This window comes from Panonychus citri, unplaced genomic scaffold (assembly GCF_014898815.1).
Source record: "Panonychus citri isolate SS breed McGregor unplaced genomic scaffold, ASM1489881v1 Contig00033, whole genome shotgun sequence".
NCBI lineage: Eukaryota > Metazoa > Arthropoda > Arachnida > Trombidiformes > Tetranychidae > Panonychus > Panonychus citri.
This window is the reverse complement of record NW_026515438.1, coordinates 210,185-233,291: the sequence shown is the minus strand read 5'-3', so window position 1 is coordinate 233,291 and position 23,107 is coordinate 210,185. Positions and strand designations below refer to the sequence as shown.

General features: G+C 30.4%; 1 protein-coding gene across 1 annotated transcript; it reads left to right on the top strand.

Moving 5' to 3' along the window:
• Nucleotides 1-264: 264 nt before the first annotated feature.
• On the top strand, nt 265-21,924 carry LOC128397576 (glutamate-gated chloride channel-like). Its single transcript, XM_053358315.1, has 5 exons — nt 265-672; nt 1,103-1,170; nt 2,289-2,595; nt 20,827-21,377; nt 21,493-21,924. Exons 1-5 carry the CDS (start codon nt 393-395, stop codon nt 21,685-21,687), a joined length of 1,401 nt encoding a protein of 466 aa, XP_053214290.1. The 5' UTR covers nt 265-392; the 3' UTR covers nt 21,688-21,924.
• Nucleotides 21,925-23,107: the final 1,183 nt, after the last annotated feature.

The following is a 23,107-nucleotide window of genomic DNA, read 5'->3' as shown; positions in this document are numbered from 1 at the left end:
CAAGACTTAGAAAATATCAATTAACTAGATGATAGAAAACGAGACAACAATCAAATTAAATCACATTGACAGTATTGTTGTTATCTAAATATACAAGATGAAACTAATGAATATGATTAACTTTTCATTTATAACCAATTATATAATATGATTGTGATTGAAATGAGAGATAATAGATGTCACGACTAATTTTGAACATTTCGAGTCTACAAGTAAGTTGAGGGTCGATACGAAAAGAGACAAAGATCCACTATTTTGTCCACACATTACACTTGTGAGCATTCGGATTGCACATGAGAAATAGTAACAAATAAGTCGACGAAAAGTTATGAAACTACTTCAAGATTTTTCGTTAGTATTAAACTTTTAAATGTTCAAATTTTGCTCATTCGATGATCCAAATTGTTGCTGCTTCTAAATGTTTCGAAATGTTGATCAAGACACTTATGACTTTTGCTATTTTTTTCAACGATTTTTATTGCATTGGAGCTAATAGAGTGTCAATTGGTCGAGGGCTAAACGATGAAATCAACAACAACCCCAAAAGTCATTCAAACTTAAGGACCAAGGAGAAGAAAATTCTAGATGAGATTATCGGTGATGGTCGATATGATAATCGGATTAGGCCAAGTGGATTTAATTATTCAGTTGATGGTTCCGATGATGGAAATGGTAAGTGTTCAATTTTCATATTCACAATCAACTAGTTAATATCGATTGATACAAAGTATGGAAAGTAAATCAGAAAAATCGTAACTTTTCATTTGATTGTTATGATAATTATGTTTACTATTTATTAATCTCTTTGTATTTGAAATTGGATACAAATAATTGTTGATAAAAGTTAATTGATTCGAGTCAACAATTAAAACCAATAATCAAAGTTAATGATATAATTCAATTTAAATCATCAAGTTACACAATTAAATGTTCCGATTTCAGGAAAAAAACAGTCTGTCTAACGAAATATGATATCTAATCAATAATCTCATTAATAATCATTCATTTCTCTTTCCATTTTTAACTTGGACGTTTTCTTTGTCGTGTTGATTGTTGGCAAATTGGAATCACTTCATCTGATGAATTTCATCAATCCGTGTAGATGGACCTTGTTTTGTTGTGGTCAACATATTTTTAAGAAGTATAAGTAAAATTAGTGATCTCGATATGGTAAGTCAGCCATTGTTTTCATTATTTCCTCGATTTTTCCATCATCACATAGTCTTAATCATTCTGAGTTTCATTATGATTTGAGAATTGAATATATGTTATATTCTTGTTTTCTTTTCGAATCTTTGTCCAGATCATCTACCTGGTTTGAAGGTTGAATTGTTATTGATATGCTTCCGACTCTCTCTCTCTCTTTGTCACTTCCGAATCTATTTACATTTACTATATTCCGCCGGATATTCAATTTATCTCGAGCAAAAAATATTGAATATTCAGGGTAAAAATCAGTTATTCTTATCCAATTTGTCAGCAATAGAGAGAAGAAAGAAAATCACCAACCTTCAATATCTTAGGGAGAAAAATATTGCTGATTTCCAATTTTATCCGTTGAAAGAACTAATTTTTTACCTTCGAATCAGAGATAGGAATAAAGACCGTTTATCAATACCTTCGTATTCATAGTATTTTTCATGATAACTCATGAATGTTATGAACAAATCTTTTCATGTATTCATGTGCCATCCATCTACAAATTCATTTGTTTCAATCAAATCACCTTAAACATGATAATAGTAGCTTATGATTCACAAGAGAGAGAGAGAGAGAGAGGGTAACAGTTGATATAACGAAGATACTGAAAAATTTTAACAGAACTTTTTATTTATTCATCTCTCTTTTATCCCTTCAAACCCTGAAGATTACTTTTAAAAACTCACGAGAAATCATCTGAATCTATTTTTATTTTATTCCATCAAGTGCAAAAGAAATAATAATATTGTTACATAGATAAATATCCAAGAGGTTAAATGAACAGTTATATTGTATTTATATGATAGTTGAAAGGTAGAAATATTTGTTACCTAAAAAAATTGGATATCACTCTCACGGAAATGCTTCATTCATCATGCAGAGATTATTTTGTATTCATAATCTTTATTTGAGACTATTAAATTCAGTACTATTATCTACAGAGATATTCATGTTTGATAATAGACAGAATGTTGATGCTAATTAGTAATGGTAATTGACATTGGCTCAATTAAATATTAATATTCTGTCTCCATGTCCGATAATTTTTCATTGAGATTTTTACTTTTCTCTCTCTCTCTACTCTCCAGGAATACTCAGTCCAGATAACTTTTCGTGAGGAATGGCGAGATGAAAGGTTACAATATAATGACAATAATGAGCAGATAAAATTTCTAACACTAACTGACCCAAATAGAATATGGAAGCCAGATTTATTCTTTTCCAATGAGAAAGAGGGTCATTTCCATACAATCATAATGCCCAATGTCCTTCTAAGAATTTATCCTGATGGTTCAGTTCTCTATTCAATCAGAATATCACTTTTACTCGCCTGCCCCATGGATCTTAAATACTATCCACTTGATGAGCAGGAATGTTACATGAGAATGGCAAGTTGTAAGTATATCAATTTATTAATTCATTTTGATGACATGATAAACATTATTGATTCCATTTACATGATTATCTTTCTCTCTCGCAATAATATCTGAGGTGTTTGATTATTTTTGACATGAATGTAATGAAACAATTCACATCAAGTGAAAACTTATCACATTCAGGCTAACTTGTTATCATTTATTATCCATTTTTAATATAAAACATTAATGATAATATGAATCTAGACGATTTCGTATTCAGATAATTCAAATTTTCTACTCCCAACTTGTCGTTACTATTTTCACACCTTTGACCCTCCTCATACTGACCATTCTTGTAGATTATTTCCAATTTTAACTTTTCTCATTCTCCTGATTTAACATGATGATTATCAATCAGATTTATATGAGATATTTCTGAATAATAGCTATTATATATTATTAATAATAACATACAAAACTGTTGAGAAAGACAAAAGTTATTATTAATACTTGACACTCCCAATGATTACACTTCAATACTTATCCATTGATAAGTGAATATCTTTTGACATCATTATCATTATGATGCATCGTAATGATAATCATCACCCTGTTTATCCTCCTCTTTTTTGAATATATTATTAGAATTCAACTTATACACTTTTACCCATTCGATTGATATTTTTTTTCCTAGCATTTCTATTATCTTTAGATTCTTACTGAACACTCAATCAACCAGAATTATGAAAATCATCACTTTGTTTATCATGTTGAGCCGATAATTTATTGAAAAATATCATCAACTATACAGATTATTATTATCATAATAATGAAAGTTAAGATTGACCAAAGGAGGGAAAAAAATAACAAAAGACAAATTTGATAAACATTGACCAAGAATTTGCTAGTATCCATCAGAATCATGATATTGATTGGACTGAACTTTGATTCTGTAAGATTTATCTTACAATTAGTAAACAATTCATGTTACCTTGATTATTATCATTTGTATCAATTGTCATTGACAAGTGAATCATTACCATTAATGTAAATTGTCACAGTCAATTTGAATGATATTTGTATGATTTCACCTTTACGATTGTTGTTGTTTTCCTAAATATCCCATTTAACATACAATATAAACAATGATGATGATGATGATAATTCAATCCAATGGTATATTTAATCCAGTTGAGTAGTTTCTGTGGTAAAAAAAACTATTCAGTTTATGGTAAAAATTTTTACTTTCCCTTTATTGACTTCGGGTCGAGTTCTAAGTTTTCATCATCATCATTCATCTCAATTGACTTTATAAGCTGATCAAAAGAGATGGAGAAACAATTAAGTTTTCAATAATGTTTAAGAAGCAAGACTACTAAATCTAATCATGTTCTTAATGGTTGTGAGTACAGAATTAAAATTAATAGTTGATTGTCACCATGTTGAGTATTAACTGCAATCCAATCTCTTACAGTTTTCCAATGGTTACCTGTAGATTTACATGGTAATCAAATTGAATTGGATCATTAGTTATATTCCTCGATGGCAGAACTTTTCTTTTGGAAAATTCATATATTAGTATGTAAAAATAGTCCAGGTTATTGTAGATAAAGGATATTATAAGATTTCCTTCGGATTCTGGTAGAAAACAACTGTTAACCGAATTATTGAATTCCAAGTCCCATGTAAGTTTTGATCGTTTTCATGGATAAGATTTAAGTTCATTTTTCTATGGCAAAAGAATCAGAAAATGTTTGTGAACAATTGAATCTGATTATGATGATTTTTATGGTGTAACTGAAGCCATCAGAGTTTTAAGAGAATGAAGAAGAAAAAAACTCAAATATCATAAAGATAATCATGCTGAACCATTGTAATAATATCTGTTCCTGTTTTCTGTTCAATTATTCAAATGATGAGATGATATTTGCTATGATAATATTAATCTATCATGAAAGATGATTATGATGATGAGGATCATAATCATCACAGTTAGAGTGAACAGTGAAAAAAAAACTCTATTGAATAGGGAAAAAATGTTATTCTAATATTACATAATCTCAAGCATCAGAGTTTTCAAGAACTTTGCTCGGATCAAATTCTCAAAGTATCGATATTTCAACTCATTTTTTATACTTCTGTTATCATTGAACAATATTCAGGGAGTTTGACCAAGTTTCCAACAAGTTTTCCATACACAGCTCTTTCTTCAGCGAGTATTCAGGCTCTAGAATTCAGTTATCGGAGTTGAGGCTATAGTCAATTCTCACATTTAAATTTCAATGTCATTCCGGTCATACAGTTTTATTTGGCGTTGTTTAGAAAATCATGAAACTCAAAAAAGAGTCTGTATTCAAGGCTAATTTTTGCTGAAGAGAATGATTTTTTTGAATTTTTGGATAGACAATAAAAATAATACAGGGTGACAATGATTATGTGACTTTTTTGACCCTTTTGTGTGTTTCATCGAGATTTTTTTTGTGTTTCAATGCGTTTTTCAATAGGATAACACTGACCAGTCTCATACTCGAGTATACAGGCGTTGGAAATAGAGTCCAAGTAAGACAACTCAGGTTGTTTTTCACACATATTTTGAGAACTAAGGACACGCGATTGAGCAGAGGTCAAGATATTAATTTTGGTGTTTTTATCATGAAGATTAAACTTTTGTGTTTAAATACGAAATAACTGAAAGCAATTAGAAATGGTTCACATGGCAACCTTAAACGGCCTTTCAATGCGTTCTTCGAAGAATGGCCTCAATGACCTTGAAAACGTAATGCCAAGCACTAAAATTTTAACAGATCTAAGTTTGACATTCATATGACTTTTATTTCTTGAGATATTCAGTAAAATCCGCAGTGGATCATGAAAACTCCCTGTATGATGAAGGAAAATGTTGTATATTATATTTCAATATGATACATGGAATAAAATCTCAAGTATAGAATTTTTTATTCTTTTTCATCTGATCTGTGATGTTATTGCAATAATTTGCCAACTCAACATGTTGATCTGTCCATTTTACCATCATGAACAATTTAAACTTTACATTTTCTAGAAAAAGTTTTATTTTCTTGTTTAAAGATTTTGGGTGAGTTTAATTTTCTATCATAATTTTTTTGTTTTTATCAAGACAAAGTTTTCTCACCAAATTCTCCTCGGAAATCCTAAACTTTATACCTTAACTTCAGCATTGATTCTATTTCATTTCAAATGATTTCATTAAAATTTCATTCCGAATCAGAATTTGATGATTTGTTTACATTTTTCCCTTCAAAATTCATATTATTTTCCTTACTTTCTATTGCAAAACCTTCACTGAACATGAATAATATCATATTGCAATTACTGAGTCAGTAATACTGACCAATATATTTGAAGAGTTGAACTTCAATGAATTTGTTATTCTTTTGATGGTAAACAACAAAAATTTTGTTTTTAATTGTCGAGTTGAAATTTGACAATTACCTATGAATCAAATTCCAAAAGTTATTCATTATAAAGTTCTGCTATTTGTATCGAGATGGTCAAGAGGTATACAATGAACAGAGATGGACAATCCTAGAGATAAACTATCATGAGTATAAGCTAATAATTTTCCGTGTTTTCTTCATTGACTTTGCATTTCATTTATTCAGCTTATCTGTTAATCCTTGTAATCAATTTGAGACGAATTGATTTAATACTAACAATCAGTTGCAGTTTCAAAGACTTTTTCAAGTGATTACTTTTCCTACTACAGGGTTGTACAGTTTATGGTTATTGAGAAACAAAAACTGTCGGTGAAAATAGCTGAATAACCCTGTATTCTAATGAATGAACAACAATCAAGTGTATTCATTGTGAAAATAATGATGATACTTTGATTATAATCATACAAAAGAAGCCAGATTACAATGTTAACTAATAATTCACTTGATTAAACAAATTGTATTCTGTGGTCATCATGTCCAACCCAGTGAACTGTCCACTTTTAACCCTATGCTTTTTTTTCACCATTAAAATAATTTAATTTACAACCTTTTGAATGTTGATTGTCAATGAAATTGAAAATGAATACAAATTCAAAATTTAGAAGCTCAAAATTAATTCTGGATTAAAAATTTTGATGGTGAAAAAAAAGTCTCTTGTAATCTGTATGATGGTTTATTTATACTTGAGGGGAGATTCATTGTTTACCATGATGAAATTTTCATGATGAACAATGAGCACACACAGTAACCATATTAAATACAAGAAGGTAAAGTATCAACAATGGCGAAGAAAAATTTCCTGAGTAATTGTTACCTCGATAATTTTTCTCCTTCTCATCATCAAGTCTGAATTCTGAGAGTGGAAGTTGATTCTTTTTTCTAGTTACTCCCTTTTACTCACCTTTAGTTTCATTCATGTTTTTTCATGATATTAAAATTAGAGAACAAGCATTTTGACAGGTTATTATTAACACAATGCTAACATACATCATCATCATCATCATAATCCAACTGATGGAAGAGAGGAAACAATATGGTTCAGAATATTTCGATATACAAATTGTTTGACCACTGGTCAGTTTAATACTTGTGAGATTTCATTTTTTTCCCCATGATGATTGATTTTCAACCAAAAGGTTTACTTATTTTAAAATGTTACCAAATTGATGATGATTTTCAATCCTATTAAATTGTTAACATTTTTAAATTATTATTATTTTCCTTGATTTATTGTTTGATGAGAGAAAATAAATTGATAAAATAATCAATACAATTAAGTGTATCTACTTTACGAGTGCAACTTGGGGGTGGTTGTTGGTGCTTTCATGGTGTTCATATTGAACTTTTATTGATAGTTTTATATTAACATTGTATTTATCAGTTGATATTACATACTTAGTATATTGTAATGGTAATGATCCAATAGCTATTAGTATGAGCTTATTAAAAGACTTACAAATTTTTTTTGTAGGAATTAAATTGTTGATAAATAATCAGAATCATTTGCTGGAAACCTTATCAATCTCAGCCAGTCTCTATTTTTCATGGGAAAATTGAGTCAGAATTTTTTGATAAACCAAAGAATCAAAGGGAAAAAAAGTTTTCTTACCATTTGATTATTGAACATTTACTATTATTCTTATACTGTATTTGGATTGTCATTGTTACACCTTAGCAAATGTTCAACTTATCATCATTCTGGTGATGATGATTTACTGTTATTATTATTTGTTCTGATTGAAATGGGAGGTTTAAAAGTTTCATCTTTTTGACGTTACAATCAGCTGATGAAAAGGTGTAAATTCCCATTTATATTTGATATTTGCAGCCTTAAGGGTTCACCATATTTGCTTTATTGATGATTTTCAGTATCAAACAATTTGTCTGATCAAATGAATTGTTGTTGTTTGTTATCAATCAATTTTCGAGTTTCTTATTCAATCCTCTTGTCTTAACATTTTCCCATTAGAAGGTGATAATATTGGTACTTACATTGAATTTACCTTGTTCATCTAAGTTCACAAAGTGACTATCTACCTGAAATTGGACATGAAAAATGTCATTAAGGAAGAACATAAAAAGCTATATTGTGTAAACAATGTGAATACTAATGCAATGCAATGAATAATCAATGATAATAACATGATTTTTTCTTTAGATACCTTGTTACAGTTTCATAAACAATAAGTCAAACCTTTTCCATGGATCTGAAAAGAGGAACGAGAGTAAATAGAGATGGTCAGAGTTTCGAGTAGATCACTAGGACATTATCATGGTCGATAAATGACCTTTGTCCCCTCTTTCTTTGAGAGATGAGAGAATTTTATTAACTTGTGAAAAAGATACAAGAAAAAAAATATCAATTTCGATAATGGAAAGGGAGAGAAATTTTCTCATTACATTGAACTTAAACTGCTATTCTGTACTTGAATAAAATTGCTACTTGATTGAATTGCATTTCTACAACTCAAACCTCACCCAATTTTGGGAATTGTCTCATCATGTAATCCATCAGGGTAACATATTCAATCAGAGTTTTACCCCCTGAAAACACGAGTTGAAACGGAACAAGAAAATTCAGATCATCATGATGATGGTGACAATGAAAGAAAGAGAAAGAAAAAACAATAAAAAAATCGACCTTCTTTCTTTAAACATTATTATTCAATCTGTACAAGATAATTTGGTTCGAACTCTTTTCTTGTGAACATTTCGATTCGAGTTGAATATGTATCTTGTACGAATAAGGAGGATAATAAGTTTGCTCTTTTTCCATAAGCTTATTTGATGGAAATATCTTTATTCCTTCATTGGTCGAATGTCAGAAACAAAAATATCGTCATCATGATAATCATGATTCAATTGGAGAAAAAGTTACGAAATGATCAGAATCTTAAACCTACAAGTATTATTTGTTTTTCCAATTGTTCATTCAATTGAATCTATCAGAAAGTGATACATATCATTGCCATTGACAGGCAATCAAAAATAACCCAAGCATCAACGACCTCAGTTTATATTTTCCTGGTCCAAAATCTTGATATGAAAAACCTTAAGTTTATTTTTTTTTCTCAAGCAAATTCTGAGACAAAATTTTCAGTGATAATAGGAGACAAGGAAAAAGTTCAATGCTAAGCTCAGGTTAAAAGTGAAAAAGTGATGATGAAGAAAGCAAATCGCTCACAAAGCCAGTCAACTTTTCAATCTGCTCTTGATCCTTGAGAGATTGAAGAAAAAGACTGACCAAGGAAAACTGATCATCTTATTGATTCATTTCGATGGTCATTTCCATTTTTGAAATGTACTCGTAATGATCATCTTCCTTTATGGTCCAATGATAACTTTTATGGTCAACCCTTTGTGTGAATATAAAACAAAAATGATGACCATCATCATCTTCATATTATTAATAATATCTTTTAGTTTTTTAATACTTATTCTTTCACCTCATCACCATTATCATCATTTTCAATTCTCAACCCTAACAGTTAACTTTTCATACTCGATTTGACCATTCAATGAGCCTTTCACACTTTCACTATATGGTCAGTATAATATTAGCTAATATAAAGATGGACATTTGTGTCCAGTTTTGTTTTTCTCTCCAATTTTCTTTACTCTAACTCGAAAAGAATGAAAATAATGCAAACAAATTGTCACCATTTTCTTTTCAAATGATTTTCATGATATTTCTTCATGGTTATCGGCTTTGATTGTCGTTCTTTTTATACTATTCTCATCTAATGTTCATTCATTTTCCATCAACTTGGTTTTACCATTAAAAGCATCAAGTATCCGATCAATTTCTGATCAACATGAGTAAAATAATTCGACAAATAATTTTTCGTCCTTTTGGTTTTCAATTATTTCTCATTCTTACTCTCACTTATTATCCAATATGTCCACACCCATCTCTCTCTCTCTCTCATCATCATCATCATCATCATCATCATCCTCCTCTTTGGTAGTAAATATCTAACTCATTTTCCTTAATATATTGCCTTTTGTTTCTCATCATATTTCCTATTGTAAGTTAGTTTACAGAATCTTTTTCTATCCAATTTGACCTGACCAATGGTCAACAAATATCAAGACATTGAGAAAGAAGGGAAAAAGTGATAGAACCACAAAAAATGCCATAAATTGTCCTGAAAAAAGTTCGATACTAATAACCGTTAGATTTATTACCACAGCTTAACTTATCATCATCATTCTAGAGCATGATATTTGTTCATCGTATCAGAATTTCCATCATTTTCTCTCAAAAGAAGAATAAGAAAACCTCTTCCTGAATGAAATACATGTAAGAAGGAAATAAAAAGAAGCCCAATCCACTTCCATGTTATGAATTCCAACGGCAAAATTATCATTAACAGTTCTCGTTAGTTTCTAATCAGTAGTAAAGTTTTAATTTACCCTCAGGCTCTACAGGAAGACGAAATTGAATCGAGAGAAGCAAAAAAAGCTCAAATAATCATTTAAACTTTTCTTCTGTTCTAAAAGAGACTCTATTGCAATAATAATACCACTAATATAATCATTATCATGTTACATGTTTAATTTACATTCTCTCATTATTAAATGTAAAATGTCCCGAGGGCAGTGAGTTTAATTGTATTACAGAGGGGAAAAATTCAGCTATTGTTTCCCAAATTCATCAATTCTCAGGAAACTCTATCCTTGGAATCGTAAGCATGAATAATTATACAACAAATTTCGAAGCCATTGTTACATTTTGATTCATGAGCTCAATTCTATAGACAGGGAATTGTGAGTTTATATAAACTTCTCATCTATTCCTGGATTTTAGGTCAATTTAAGTTATCATTAGATGATCATGATTACTGGTTATGTCTATTGAGTGTTGATTCAAGAGATCAGTTATTAAGTAACTCATTGATTTTAATAGTTAATCATGATAATTACTCACTCTTAATCTATCAATAGAATCTTAATTGATTCAAGTATCAGAATATAAGGTTAGATAATATTTCATCATTTTCTTTAGGTTCTTATGGTGATTTCATTTAAGTTTCTTTGGTCAAACTTATTATATATTTTATATCCTATTATTATCATCTTGGTATCATCATGGTAATGATAAGTATCAGGGTGATTACCATTCATTAACATTATCTATTAGAGTCTCTTTAATCAATCAGGAATATTATTCAGTTTAACTCATCATCATGGAAGCAACAGAACTTTTTTCTCAGCTCAGTTGTTTCATCTTCATTATCATCAAATGAGTTATCATGATTCATCATCTCAATTATTTGTTGACCTTTTTTCCTCTTATTAATCTTCATTAATCTTCTTCATCTTTATCAATGGACTTATCGTTTTGTCTTATTGGTTTCCTCGAGTTCAAAGTATCGACAAACTGAAAGAGAACAAAATTTGAATATTAAGATTTCTTCTCTCTCTCTCTCTCCCTCTCTTTCTCTTGCTCTTTCTATTATCTTCCTAATTATCATCATCGACTTAATCTCGTATGAGGCTTCATTGATTATCCATAAGTAATCGAGGTTGGACTTAATTTGCTTCTATTTTAGGTGAAGGATTAAAAAGAATCATAACCAATCAATGTGACTCGAGGGATAAAAATGATGAGGAAGATGAAGAAAGAAAATAAATATAATGAAGATGCCATGAGAATGATGAGAATGACCATTTGTTTATTATTCTCATTTATCTTACTTACATTTCTTTTTTTATCCATCTTTCAAAAGGCCGAAAAGTGGAACCTAAAGTTTCATTCATTCTCTTCCTTTACATTTTGTTCGATCAGAACCTTCATCAGTCTCTCCTCATGGTGATGATTATCAGTTTCGTTACACAGAATCTTCATGAAAGAAAACGAGAAAAAAAGATTTAATTTCACTCATTCTCTTTTTCTTATCCTCATCATCTTTTCTAAAGTTCCTTCATCTCATCTCATCTCAACTCTCTCTCTCTCTCTCTCTCTCTCTCTCTCTCACCATAATCACCACCTTCAACTCCATGAACACCTTCATCTTCTCACCCTCATCTTATTTTCTATCCTCATTTCAAATGGATTCAGTCAAAATCAAAGATGCACTTGAATAGGTGTGAGTAAGAAAAAACCGTTAATAGTTGAAACACCAAAGATCCAATTGATTTGTTGGAAAACTTAGTTTTTAGGCGTAAAAATAGTTAAGGTTTTCTTAATGACAAGTAATCCCTCTCATCATCATCATGGTAAAGCTTGAGAATCATTGAGAAACTCAAGATGAGAGTTGGAACTTAAGAAAAGTATAAAAAACATGGGGAAAAAAGTAAGAATAGTAAACTGATGATGATTCCAAAAAGTAGAGAATAGTAATAATAATGATGTGAAAGATGATCAAAGAAAATTTGGAAACTTTGTTACCGAAAAAAAAACAATAAGTTCCTACAATTTTTCATGGAGAATCGAAAAAAAATATTCTACCCCCATAAAGAAATCTTGGTATTAAGAGGAGATTTTTCATTTTTACTTCTACCTAGAAAATCATTTATCAACTTTAGAACTTTTCAGATTTCGAACTTGAAATAATAATAATATTGTCAGAAGGAATTTTCTTCTTTCCATTTCAGTTCTTGACTCTGCTTTTTTCATACCTTTTCTGTAGACAAATACATGATAATAATAATATAAACTGGGAGTTAAATTATTATCATGATAGACTAACATTCAATTATTAGTACGACTATTTGAAACTGGAAGTTCTGATCAACCAATAACATTAATGCTCGTTTTACCGTGAAAATATGGGACTGAATTTCATTGATGATCATCATCATGAGGGTTACTTTGAACTAACTGAATTAACTGTCACTTTGTCAACAATTTATAAACTGAATTTAATCATTGACAATTGATTTTTAATGGTTTCAACCTTGAAAATTGTTGTTTACAGTTTATTAGATTGATCATTTTCATGATTAGTTCAATAGTTTGGTGTTATTATATTGATTAAATTCAAGTTAAATTGTTACCATTTTCATGATTATATCCACAATAATCTCATCATGATGAGAAATTTAAATATTTGATTTGGTTAATGATGGTTCACGTCATATCTTTTACTAGAACTTTTTATTTCTCGACTTTTTTACACTTCAATTCACCGAATTTACTGTTGATATTTTTTATGCTAATTCTTTGATTTATTTCTAAATCATTGGCCTTCAGTCTAAGGTATTAATGATAATCGTTAATGATATAAGAAAAAGGATATTCGAGAGAGAGAGAGAGAGAGAGAGAGAGAAATGATCTGATTTAGGACTTGAATTATCTTCGACTTTCTTTCTAACATTTTGATTCCATTTGATTGGTTTCGTTTTGCTTGCTAATCTATTACAGAATTTACTGTTATTATATTGCTAATAATTGGTAATTGTGTGAAACAATTAAGTACACTGATTAACCTATTGAACATTATTTTGAAGGCAAATCAAGTATTAATCATAATTAATTGGTTATTTCGTCAACAATTTACAACATTTGTATTGATTGTAATTACATTGGCAAAGCATATAAATGATTACCATGATTGGATTGGGATAATTTAATGTTTTCTTTCCTGAAGTGGTTAATGTTTTACTTAATTGCTGCTAATACTTGACTCTTATTATTGAACTCGTTTAGATGCAATAAACGATACTGACCAATGTCCAGGGTTCCAGAATGTGAACAAGTTTTTTTCTCCTTTTTTTCTCCTTTTCTTTTCTCTTTATAAGAATTAATCTCTTCGTCATGTTGTAGCAAATGTTTCTGAATATCGAACTGACAATTAATGTATCATCATCATGGAAATTACATCGACAATCCAATTGTTACAATAGAAACTTTTCTTCTCCCCTTTTTCTTTTCATAGAATCAGAAAGGAAAGTTCCAACTCAAACGAGACGAGAAAAAATCATGTTCATCTAATCATCTATGTAACTCATTAGTTTATCATCAGTATTATTAGAATTAATATCCAAGGTAGAGAGAGAGAGAGAGCAAAAATCATCAGCTCACTCATCTTATCATCTATGGAACTGATAATTGTGAGTGATAAGCATGTTGACAAGTCGCTTGTCATCATCATCATAAGAGAAGATACAACTTTAAACTGACATATCAAGGTCTTAATCAGGACAATAACTGAATTCGACGAAGAAAAGTTCTAAAAGTTGTAAACTGTCTTCTATTCGAGGCTAAAACATTGACATTAAATTAATAATGAATGAAAATCGAGTAAATTATCAAGAATGAAAAAGTTACCAATCTAATAATTTAATAGTTGAAGTTTAATATAGTTGATCAACAATCAGAATGGAAATTTACTTAATGATTATCGTTGATTGAGCTTCAACTGAGCTCTATCACAATTAATATTCTGGTGGTAACAATTAAATGGCTGGAAAAATTTCCAAACTCTAATGACCATCATTAATATTGATTAATCGATTAGCTGAATTGTAGTTACCTTTATATTATTCAATTAATGAATTGATGAAATGATAATTTCGATGAAAAAAAAACATCATAATCACTAAGCAACCGTGTGGTCATTTCAGTTTATTTACAAGTCTACTTGATGTCCATCAATTTACTGATTACAATTAGATTGAAATTCATTGAAAAAAACTGTTTCATTTTCACTTTTCCAATGATTTATATTGTAATGGTCAAGGAAGGAAAAAGAAAATTTTGTAAACAAAGGCAAATAATACTTTATGCTTGACCATTGGCTACGATTCTATTAATATTATAACCTTGATTTTCACCATAAACTTTTCATTAGATTAAAAATATACTTTCTTATTATGGTCATAATCTAATCATCATAATGGTCAAGTAAATGGGTCAGTGTTTGTATCAAACTTTAATCTAATCTTTTGGTACATTTGAATTTTCAATTGTATCTTCAGTTGGTTCATGATCAAATTAAGATTAATCGAAAGTAATCAGTCAATCAATTTGTTTGAGAAGAAAATACAATTAAATGATCGTAATCAAATTGATTTGATAATGATAATATTATCATCGATTTTATCTAATCTTTGTTTCGATGATAATTATCAAGAAGAACTGTTTTAATTGTAGCAACTGATTCACTAATTGTTCCTTATATCAGATTGGACAAATTGAATTGAGAGTTTATATGGTTGACCCTGAATTCTTGATCGACAATTTGAATTGAATCTCACAAATAATAATAACGAATAAGCTCACAATTGCTCTTGTTGAGATAAACAATTAGTTGATTAGAGCAATTTCTGATTAATATCAAATTATCACGGTAGTTAGAGGAAGATTATGATTCTAAACTTACCTGGTTGACCATAGTCTGACCATAACTAATCTCTCAATACAAAGTGTCTCTCCTAGTCTGATTAGTCTTAAATCTAATTGTTATAACAATTAAGATTATAATCTTAATTGCTCATTGATTTAGATCTAATCATTAAATCATAATAGAGATTAAGATTGAAATAGTTAGATAGGCAATCTTTGGATGCACTTTCCAATCAAAAAGTATTCAGATTTGTTTTGGTTCATTAGCCTTTGATCAACTTTCAACTGTAATTAATTTTACCAGTTTCATGTTAATTTAGTAAATTGCAGCTTATCAGAAATTAAATTATCATAATTAACTAAATTATATAATATATCGTGACAGTTTATTATCATTTAATAGGTAACAACAAATGTCTATGTAATAATTTACCTGACATAAGGTGACACTGGTCCCTCTTATTATTAAGTTAATTGTTGAAGTGTATCAAGTTTGACAATTAAAATTAATCATCTATTAATCCTTTTCCTCTTCTTTTTTTCATTACATTTTACTAAATCAATGATAATTAAACTGTTAATTGTTGCCTATTAATCACTCATGAAAAAACTTTTCACAATTACAATAATTACTTAACAACTGAAAGCTATTCAACAGTTGAACAAAATCAATTCAGTTGATTGAAAAAAGTCTAAATAATCAATTTGAATAACAATTAATGAAAGAAAAACAAATCTAATCACTAATTTAGGATGATACTTGTTTATTTAATTAAGTTTAGTATCTTCATTAACAACAACAATTAGGGATTACGATAAATTAACTGTTACTTAACAACAGCCAAACTTATAACTGAATCAAACAATCAAATAGTTAATCTTGATCATCTCAACTGTAAGAATGTAAAACAATTGTATTTGATGAATTAAATCAATAATCAGTCAATTGTTTGCGATTTAGCTGAGGAAAAAGAAAATCGTAAAACTTGAAAATCGATTACCCTGGGATCAGAAAATAAAAGGTAAATAATGTTCAGTTGGAACTTTTTTCGTTCTGTCGAGTCAATTTAACTATTAATACATTTGTATGTAAGAGAAAATTAGTCAACGAACATTATACAAAACTAATCAGCGATTTCGTGAATATTTGTCTCTGTTTTCTAAGCAATTAAACTTTCATCAAACTTCCAAGTTCGAACTTTATTGATATGAGTTCGATCTTTGCCCCACTTACGAATCAGCCAGAAGTGGACCTTAATATGTTCTATTACCTGTTGACTTACTCTTAACGACGATCTGAGTACGAAAATAAGAGATGCTTTCAACCATTCGAGGCCAAGGAACATTTTAAAATCCAACAATTTCTGAAACAAAATGAGAGTAAGAAACGAATTAAAGTTGAATATTAATCTTCGAGATTCAAAGAAAATACTCAATTCTGTTTATTCAAATGTCAAGTGAAGTTCTGCTATTCTGAAACCATGATAACTTAATTTCTGGGCAATTTAACTGATCCGAGAATTGGACAATTATTTTAATTTGTCATCAGATAAAAATGTCACCTTCAAGTAATAACAACATTTCATTTTCCTTTGCTTGTTACGATAATTATGATTTACTGATGGTAAGGAAAATTCGGACTGTCCATTTTGGGCGATTAAACTGTCCTGAGATAATCTGACCAGAATTTTAAATGTTTATTTAATTTCATTTACTTGATTGTTATCATATCATTTTTTATTCAAAACTCAACTCGAAATGTTTGTATTTTGTCCTCATGAAATTTATGAATATCACATTTATCATGTTTATTTTTGAAGGTTGAAAATCATAACTTTAATTCATAATCATTGAATAATCTAGATCATGGTAAACGTGACCTTTATTAAGTGCTAATTGACCTGCATGTAATTTAATTCATATCTTGCTCGCCATCGTCACAATATTAATGATGATTTTCAACCATAATTGATGTTTGAATATTTTGTAGGAGGAAAAATGTTTTCAATTGATTTTATTTCATGATGATACCATGTGATGTGATTGTGATGTTGATTGAAGTTTATCATGATGGTAGCTGATAATTAGGTTTAAATGAACTGAGAAATATTGAATTGATCTGAGATGTTAATAATTTGAGTTTGTCTCTTCATGATGGAGAAATTTCAAATTCTGTCATTTACATGCAAAAAAAGAAGCGATTTCCTGAATTTGAGCTGTTCAACTCATCAGAATTTTAATCATTAATTGCTGTCTAAAGTGTAAATTGAAACAATGAGTAATTTTATTCATCATTATTATTATCCTTGTGAACATACATCATGGTATCTACATGTAAAGTATTCAGTTTTCAATGTATACACATGGTAATATCTTAATTGGCCATGAAAGGTTGTCAAATTGTTCATTCAGATTCAACGATAATGTAACAGATTTGATGATAAACAATTTATATCAACACGCAAGTGAAAAACTTTCATAATTAAGTGTATCTAGTAAACATGGAGATGGAAATTTCTGCTGACGAAAATGAATGATGATCAAAATTATCTCAATCTGAATAAATTTCATGGTGAAGGTGAATTATTATTATCAAATGAGGGAGAAAAGCAAATGATAATAATAATAATAACAGTAAGAAGATGTTAATATAAGTTTCAGATTCTAAATCTTGAGGATGAATCTAATGAACTTTTTTCCCTGGTATCAGGGGAGTGTAAATGTGATAATAATAAGAAAAGAGGAAAAAAGAAAAGTTTTAACTCATTTTTGGAAAATATTTGCTGTCGATATTTTTAGTTCATTTGATAAATTATTTACAATGGAAATTGAATCTTAATAGAAAATCGTTTCTTCTTCCTTATTTTTTTTCATGAAAAATTCATATTTCATCAACAGGGAATCCAAGTTAATCTGATCATTTCTTATATACAGAGAAAGTCAAGTTGAACAATAAGTTGAGACGATTTCTCATCAGAGTTAATAGTTGACTGTTAATGAAGTGAACTCAGTCATTAAGAGTTGAATATAAATCTTGAGAAATATTTTACATGGTGGTGGAAAGGTTTCTCCTCCATGATGATGAACAAATTGATATTCTCAACCTGAATATGAACCCTAAAGTTTAATAATGTCAATACATTTTCTTGCTAATGATTTTTACTATTTCCCTCTCTCTTTTCTGTCAGTGATATTATTCATTTATCATATCATGAAATTAGCTGATAATCTGAAACATGAATAGTTTAAAGTGCTGAATTTTACCAAGAACTTTTTCTTCAGTCACAAATTTTTGCTTCTATTTCTAAGAATTCACAATGATATTGATAACTTTTCATTGAGAAAAATAGAGAGATAGAAATTAAATAATCTGATTACCATGAAAAAGAAAAATGAATCATTGATTTCCAAATGATTTAAATAAGAATTGAATATCAATCTGTCAAAAGCATGGATCAGAATCTTTTTTTGTCAATGTTAACCAAATTATTAATATAAACCACAATTTCCAATCAAATCTTCATGATTGTTAGTTTGATATTTTTTCTCAAAATAGTTGCTCATCATTTCAGTTGTTGATTTAGTTAATTATTCATATTGCAATTCATACTAGAAATGATAAATTTCAGTATGAAGATGAGCTTGATCATCCTGAATCAACGATTGATCAATGATCTGAGATTAATATACGAAATTTTTTAATTATTTTGGCTTAATGATGATCATTAATTGTCTGAGCGTAAGCGAAGACCTTACGTCGAAAAATCAAAATTTCGTGGAACGATAGCGATCGTAATTTTGGTCCAATCTTTACCGAATTCAGAATAGGTTCAGATGATGGTTCATCACCTGTATAGTTTTGCAGATTGGCCCACCCTTAAAATTTTTCTTCACGCTAGATAGCGATAGCATCTATCACCATAGTACGCGCTACCGCTAATTACAAATTTTTGATTCTCTTTCTTTTACTTTCTTTCTTTTTAATTCACTCTCTTCTTTTTCTCTCAGTCTCTTTCTTCTTTCTCTCAGTCTCCTTTCTTCTTCTCTTCTCTCTTCTTCTCTTCTCTCTCTCAGTCTCTTCTCAGTCCTTTCTCTCAGTCCTTTCTCCTGCTTCTTCTTCTTCTCCAGTCTCAGTCTCAGTCTCTTCTCTCAGCTCTTTCTTCTCTCTCTCTCTCTCAGTCCTTTCTCTCAGTCCTTCTTCTTCTTCTTCTCTTCTTCTTCTCTTCTCTCTCAGTCCTTTCTCCAGTCCTTTCTCTCCTGGCTCTTTCTTCTCTTCTCTTCTCTCAGTCCTTTCTCTCAGTCTCTCAGTCCTTCTCTCAGTCCTCTTCTCTTCTCCTTCTCTCTCTCTCTCTTCTTCCTCTCTTCTCTCTCTCCTCAGTTCTCCCAGTCCTCTCCTTAGCCTCTCTCCTCTCTCTCCTCAGTCTCTCTCAGTCCTCTCCGGTCTCTCAGCCCTTCTCTCTCTCTCCCAGTCCTCTCCTCAGTCCCCTCTCCTCCTCTCTCTCCAGCTCTCTCTCCTCTCCCAGTCCTCTCCCAGTCCCTCTCAGCCTCTTCTCTCTCTCCTGTCCCTTCCCAGTCCTCTCCTCAGTCCCTCTCAGTCCTCTCTCTCCTTCTCTCTTTCTTCTTCTTCTTTCTCTTCTCTCTTCTCCAGTCCTTTCTCCAGTCCTTTCTCCTCAGTTTCTTCTCTCTCTCCTCAGTCCTTTCTCTCAGTCCTTTCCTCAGTCCTCTCTTCTCTTCCTCTTCTTCTCTCTCTCTTCTCTCTCTTCTCTCAGTCCTCTCTCAGTCCCTTCTCTCAGCTCTTCTCTCTCTCTCCTCAGTCCTCTCTCAGTCCTCCTCTCCTCTCTCTCCCAGCTCCTCTCTCTCTCTCAGTCCCTCCAGTCTTTCTCTCTCTCTCTTCTCCAGTCCCTCCAGTCCTCTCTCAGTCTCTCTCCTCAGTCCCTCCTCCTCTCTCCTCTCCTCTCCTCTCTCCTCTCCTCTCTCTCAGTCCCTCTCAATCTCTCAGCTCTCCTCTCTCAGTCCTCTCCAGTCCTCTCTCAGTCCTCTCCAGCTCTCTCCAGTCCTCTCCTCAGCTCTTCTTCTTCTTTCTCTCTCTCAGTTTCTTTTCTTCTTCTTCCCAGTCTCTTTCTCTCAGTCTCTTTCTCTCAGTCTCTTTCTTTCTTTCTCTTCTTTCTCTCCTTTTTCAGCATACACGCGCTCAGACGTTACTGTCGCTGCAGTATGCCTAGTGATAATCCAAAGTTCATTAGAACTCATTTCATGAAAAGTGTCATAAAATTTAGATACAAAACGCAAGAGAAATGTTGACTTTGCTCAATTAACAGTAAAGCTAAAGATTAACTATTTGAATTAGTGATTAAATTAGCTTAATTAAGGAAGGTGGTTCAATTATAAATTAATTAGGATCAAAGGATTAAGGTTTCCTGTCTTGATTAAATAATCTCAATGGTTGAATATGTTAATTAAAGTTTTCTCTTTCTCTCATCTTTCTAATTATTATTAATAGATGGTTATACAACTGATGACCTTGTATTTCGTTGGAAAGATGGTGACCCTGTACAGATAACATCAAATCTTCATCTTCCTCGATTTGCCCTACAGAAAGTAAAGACTGCCTATTGTACCAGTCGGACCAACACGGGCGAATACAGTTGCCTGAAAGTTTTCCTTGATTTTAAGCGGGAATTCAGTTACTATTTAATTCAAATTTATATGCCCTGTTGTATGTTAGTAATTGTCTCTTGGGTATCATTCTGGTTGGATCCAAATGCTATACCTGCCAGAGTCTCTCTTGGTGTAACAACTTTGCTCACAATGGCAACCCAAATATCGGGTATTAACGCTTCCCTACCACCGGTTAGTTATATTAAAGCGATTGATGTTTGGACCGGTGTTTGTTTAGCATTTGTTTTCGGTGCTCTACTTGAATTTGCTTTGGTAAATTATGCTTCTCGAAGTGATGCCCATCGAGCAGCACGTGAATTCAACGGTATGAGATACCAAAGGCGATGGGATAAAGATGGTAACGTTATTTCAGATGAAACTTCTTATGCATTGGTAAGAATGTCGATCATTAAGTTTACCCCAAAGTATCCATCCAATCAAATGTCCATATTCGATTTAATATTATATAACTTTTCGTACTTTTTACTTTACTTTTCTCCCATTACAGAGGCCACTGGTTATCAAAGGAAACGAATACTCAAATAAAAATATATTTTCCCGTTGGTGGTCAAAATTTCCCACTCGATCAAAACGTATTGACGTTGTATCAAGAATATTTTTCCCGTTAATGTTTTGTCTCTTCAATGTTGTCTATTGGGTGACTTACCTGTTTCGCCATAAAAAGGATAAAAGTGTATCTTGATTTTTCATTTAATCATATTCTCATTCACTTATTATACATGTATTATTAATAATAATCTCAATAATCAATCAATAATAAACCTTCAGTGACAATCTAACCATGGATAAGTTAAGTTTGTACATATAATCATAAATCAAATGTAAATGATAAAAATGTTAATCAAATTATGTGTACAAATCAATGAATGAAAAAGTCAAAAGAGAAGCAATTATCTAATTGCTCATTTATTAATAAAAATTTAATTGTTTCGATATTTCGAATGAAGAAAAACTTTGTCATCTCAATTTTATATGCTGATTGAATCAAAAAGAAAATTTGGAGCTTCTTGAACTAAAACTTTTAGTTTCGATTTGAATTCACGTCGTTTACTTGAATTATCTTGAATTGGTCGATTTAATTTCTATTCTATTAATAATTGATCATTTATCAATACAGAACAAGTTTTATTGTTCACATAACTCATTTCAAATGAACAAAGTTGATTAAAACTTTTTTATCTAAATTTTAGTACATTTCAAGCAATAAATTACGAGACTAAACTAATGAATAAGAGCAAAAAGTTTAACTTTTAGTTGATTTTTTCTCCAAGAGATGGAATGGTCTTCTTAACGCTCCTGATGAATTTTGGTTTAATAAAATTTACCTGTGAATTTAAAGAGTTATGCTTTCGCCTGCTAACTTAGAGTAAGCAGCAATAAAGGGCAAGCCTTATTCCTTATTCCCCTGACACCGTTCCTTCAGACTATTATCTTTTCTTTTCTCTCAATAACTTCCTCCAGGAAAAAAATTCAAATCAAATTCGGGCGATAAAATTGCTCTTGATTCATTCTTTGGATCTATAAATAGATTTCTATCGAGAAGGAATTGAAAAACTACCTGAGTTGTGGCGTAAAGCTGTGTAATCAAATGGAAATTATTTTGATTAAAGAAAATAATCATTAAATTAGCTATAACAATTAAAACGCAGCCTTTGATTTTCGGAAAAAACTTGAAATTTGAATTTGAGTTGATAATTTTTTTAAGGAAACATTTCACCATCACACGTTGGGTTAATCCACCACCGTCACCTATCATCGTGTTTTATGTAAATCATTGTGTAATATGCAATTTGTAGTGTTGCTAAGGATAACAACCACAATTTTAAACAATAATTGATAGAAGAGAATAAAAATCTGAAGGCAGGTATCAATGTTCAAAACAGGTACATGTAAACCAACCTAATAAGTATTTATAAGAATATTATTCAAATATCACAATGTGACTCGTGTCTAAAAAACGCAATCACCTTTTATATCATAATCTGTTGAAGCCTAACATAGTAACTATTGATAAAAAAATAAGTCAAATATGCCAATGTGACATGTGTCTAAGAAATTCAATCTACTTAATTTATTAATTTTAATTAACAAGGGAAAATAAG

Excerpts from the sequence above, each read along its gene's own strand:
- LOC128397576 (XM_053358315.1), top strand. The coding sequence starts at position 393 with ATGATCCAAATTGTTGCTGCTTCTAAATGTTTCGAAATGTTGATCAAG. Across the intron at positions 1,171-2,288 it reads AAATTAGTGATCTCGATATG|GAATACTCAGTCCAGATAAC; the intron begins GTAAGTCAGCCA and ends TCTACTCTCCAG. Across the intron at positions 2,596-20,826 it reads TTACATGAGAATGGCAAGTT|ATGGTTATACAACTGATGAC; the intron begins GTAAGTATATCA and ends TATTATTAATAG.